The sequence below is a fragment of the Ahaetulla prasina genome, chromosome 6 (assembly GCF_028640845.1).
Source record: "Ahaetulla prasina isolate Xishuangbanna chromosome 6, ASM2864084v1, whole genome shotgun sequence".
Taxonomy (NCBI): Eukaryota; Metazoa; Chordata; class Lepidosauria; order Squamata; family Colubridae; genus Ahaetulla; species Ahaetulla prasina.
In genome coordinates, this window is record NC_080544.1 from 110,029,705 (window position 1) to 110,033,623 (window position 3,919).

At 42.7% G+C, this 3,919-nt stretch overlaps 1 protein-coding gene across 1 annotated transcript in view; it reads right to left on the reverse strand.

Annotated features, from left to right (window-relative positions):
- Positions 1-2,382: 2,382 nt before the first annotated feature.
- DIS3L2 (DIS3 like 3'-5' exoribonuclease 2) overlaps positions 2,383-3,919 on the reverse strand; it is a 290,966-nt gene continuing 289,429 nt past the window's right edge. Inside the window, exon 22 of the mRNA XM_058187337.1 lies at positions 2,383-3,339. Coding sequence (XP_058043320.1) covers positions 3,241-3,339 — 99 coding nt within the window. The 3' untranslated portion in view covers positions 2,383-3,240. The remainder of the gene's footprint in view (positions 3,340-3,919) is intronic.

A 3,919-nucleotide genomic window follows, 5' to 3' on the forward strand; every position in this document is an offset into this window, starting at 1 on the left:
CTATTCTATTCTATTTTTATTCCATTATTCTATTCTATGTCCATTCCATTATTCTATTCTATTCTATTCTATTCTATTCTATTCTATTCTATTCTATTTCTTATTCCATTCCATTATTCTATTCTATTCTATTCTATTCTATTCTATTCTATTCTATTCTATTCTATTCTTATTCCATTCCATTATTCTATTCTATTCTATTCTATTACTATTCTATTCTTATTCCATTCCATTATTCTATTCTATTCTATTCCATTCCATTCCATTCTATTCTATTCTATTCTATTCTATTCTATTCTATTCTATTCTATTCTTATTCCATTCCATTCTATTCTATTCCATTATTCTATTCTATTCTTTCAAAATTTGTGTTGCCTGGTAGCCAGGCAGATACTTAAATAAAATTAAGACATGTAATCAAAAGATAGATTTTTGCCCCCTACTAGCTGCTGTAAAAGAAACCACAACAGAAGCCGATTTTAGAAGGATTCCAGGAATTTATTTCACTGTAGTTTTTCCAGTTTTTCTTTATCTGAATTTGGGGGGGGGGGGCGGAGTGAAGAGGAGGCAGTGTCTTCCTTACAGAGCGCTGCTCAGAGTCTCCAAACTCATGTAGCCGGATGAAGAGGTTGTTAGAACACACACACACACAAAATTGATTTCAGTTGCAGCTTTGCGAGAGGCGGAGAAGTGGAATTGAAAAAAAAAAAGAGCAACGCAACTCCATCACAGATGTCGCGACTTCTTTTCCTACCGCAATGGAGAATCTTCCGGTTTAGCCAGTGGCTGCAGGAGCCAGGGATGAGAGCCACACACACATGGGAAACATGAGCCTCCAAGGCTGAGTAAGAGACGATTTACACCACGGTGGAAGCGGGCCCCCCCCCTCGCCCGCGGGGACCAGATACAACAGGGGAGGTGCTCTGCTCAAATGCCCACCCAGACCCCAATTCATCTAAGAAGATGGAAAGATTGATGGTTCACACTTCCAAAGTATTCATGACTCCGTGCTGGAAGCGGACTTGCCAACCAGCTTGAGTAAAAACCAAGGGAGCCCACACCGAGAAGGTCAAAAAAGTCAAGATGGCGGCTACGGTCTGCAAGCAAAGCCCTATCATTTAATGTGGGCCATGAGGCTTGCAGGGCTGCGGCCGCCGTCTTGGCTTTGCCCTCGGCTCTCGTTAAAAAAAAAAACACCCCGGTATTAAAGAAACAACATCTGCCCAAATTAAAATTAAAATTAAAATAAGTCTCAGTTCTTTTCCCAGGGAGTCAGTTCGGAATATCTGCCAATATTAGAGGTTTTTTTTTTTAGGTAAATAGAGGCAGGATTCATGACCGGAAGCCTGGTCATTCTCTACCGCCGGGCCTCTTCAGCACCGCGCTGTACTTCGTGGCCCCGTTGTCGGCCCGCAGAACCACGTCCACCAAGGCGAATATGGAGATGACCTTAAGTGGGGAAGAGACAGAAGCCAAGCAAAAATTAGTTGGATCGCTGGAATGCGATGCTCGTCAAATCTCAAAATTCCTGTGCCACCCAGGCTGACTCTTGAGGCATGCTTGCTCAGGAATTCTGGGAATTGAAGTCCACAGGTCATGAAGGGGCCATGGCAGCCCACCCTTGCCGTAGACATTTCCCACTGTTACCTAACAAATTCGTGGCTACGGGAAGTTTTGAATCATGGAATTTTCCAACTTCTGCCACAATGGCACTTAACTGCTAACTCCACTTTGTCATGGTAGTCCTCGGCTTACGACAATGGAGCCCAAAATTTCTATTGCTAAGCAAGACAATTGCTAAATGAGTTTTGCCTCACTCTATTCTATTCTGTTCTGTTCTGTTCTGTTCTGTTCTGTTCTATTCTATTCTATTCTATTCTATTCTATTCTATTCTATTCTATTCTATTCTATTCTATTCTATTCTATTCTATTCCATTCCATTCCATTATTTTATTCTATTCTATACTATTCTATTCTATTTCTATTCTTATTCCATTCCATTATTCTATTCTATTCTATTCTATTCTATTCTATTCTATTCTATTCTATTCTATTCTATGTCCATTCCATTATTTTATTTTATTCTATTCTATTCTATTCTATTTCTTATTCCATTCCATTATTCTATTCTATTCTATTCTATTCTATTCTATTCTATTCTATTCTATTCTATTCTATTTTATTCTATTCTATTCTATTCTAATTCCATTCCATTCTATTCTATTCCATTATTCTATTCTATTCTTTCAAAATTTGTGTTGCCTGGTAGCCAGGCAGATACTTAAATAAAATTAAGACATGTAATCAAAAGATAGATTTTTGCCCCCTACTAGCTGCTGTAAAAGAAACCACAACAGAAGCCGATTTTAGAAGGATTCCAGGAATTTATTTCACTGTAGTTTTTCCAGTTTTTCTTTATCTGAATTTGGGGGGGTGGGGGGAGCGAAGAGGAGGCAGTGTCTTCCTTACAGAGCGCTGCTCAGACTCTCCAAACTCATGTAGCCGGACGAAGAGGTTGTTAGAACACACACATACACACACACAAAATTGATTTCAGTTGCAGCTTTGCGAGAGGCGGAGAAGTGGAATTGGAAAAAAAAAGAGCAACGCAACTCCATCACAGATGTCGCGACTTCTTTTCCTACCGCAATGGAGAATCTTCCGGTTTAGCCAGTGGCTGCAGGAGCCAGGGATGAGAGCCACACACACATGGGAAACATGAGCCTCCAAGGCTGAGTAAGAGACGATTTACACCACGGTGGAAGCGGGCCCCCCCACCTCGCCCGCGGACCAGATACAACAGGGGAGGTGCTCTGCTCAAATGCCCACCCAGACCCCAATTCATCTAAGAAGATGGAAAGATTGATGGTTCACACTTCCAAAGTATTCATGACTCCGTGCTGGAAGCGGACTTGCCAACCAGCTTGAGTAAAAACCAAGGGAGCCCACACCGAGAAGGTCAAAAAAGTCAAGATGGCGGCTACGGTCTGCAAGCAAAGCCCTATCATTTAATGTGGGCCATGAGGCTTGCAGGGCTGCGGCCGCCGTCTTGGCTTTGCCCTCGGCTCTCGTTAAAAAAAAACAACACCCCGGTATTAAAGAAACAACATCTGCCCAAATTAAAATTAAAATTAAAATAAGTCTCGGTTCTTTTCCCAGGGGGTCAGTTCGGAATATCTGCCAATATTAGAGGGTTTTTTTTTTAGGTAAATAGGCAGGATTCATGACCGGAAGCCTGGTCATTCTCTACCGCCGGGCCTCTTCAGCACCGCGCTGTACTTCGTGGCCCCGTTGTCGGCCCGCAGAACCACGTCCACCAAGGCGAATATGGAGATGACCTTAAGCGGGGAAGAGACAGAAGCCAAGCAAAAATTAGTTGGATCGCTGGAATGCCATGCTCGTCAAATCTCAAAATTCTGGCCACAAAAGCCACATTTATCATTGCTACAGATAGTCAGATACAGATTAACAGAAGGGACCTTGTAGGTCATCTAGTCCAACCCCCCCCCCGCCCAAGCAGGAGACCCCTAGACCATTTCTGACAGATGGCTGTCCAGTCTCTTCTTGAAAGCCTCCAGTGATGAAGCTCCCACAGCTTCTGAAGGCAACTTCTGTTCCATGAGTTCATTGCTCACTGTCAGAAAATTTCTCCTTATTTCCAGGTTGAATCTCTCCTTGGTCCCTTTGGCTGAATTAATTCTGGGGAGAGTTGAGGAAAGGTTGAGAGCCTCTCTTGGTGGCCAGAGAAAAGCTTTGGGCTCTCGGGGGAAGGAGACACCGGATCTCTCCGGAGAGAAAAGTAGCTCAGAAGTCAAAGAAAAAGGATGAGAAAATTCCCCCAAAGAGACTCAAGGAACATCCTGTGATTTCAAGTCTCCTAAACTGGAGCCAGACCAACAATTGGCTCTAAATACACAG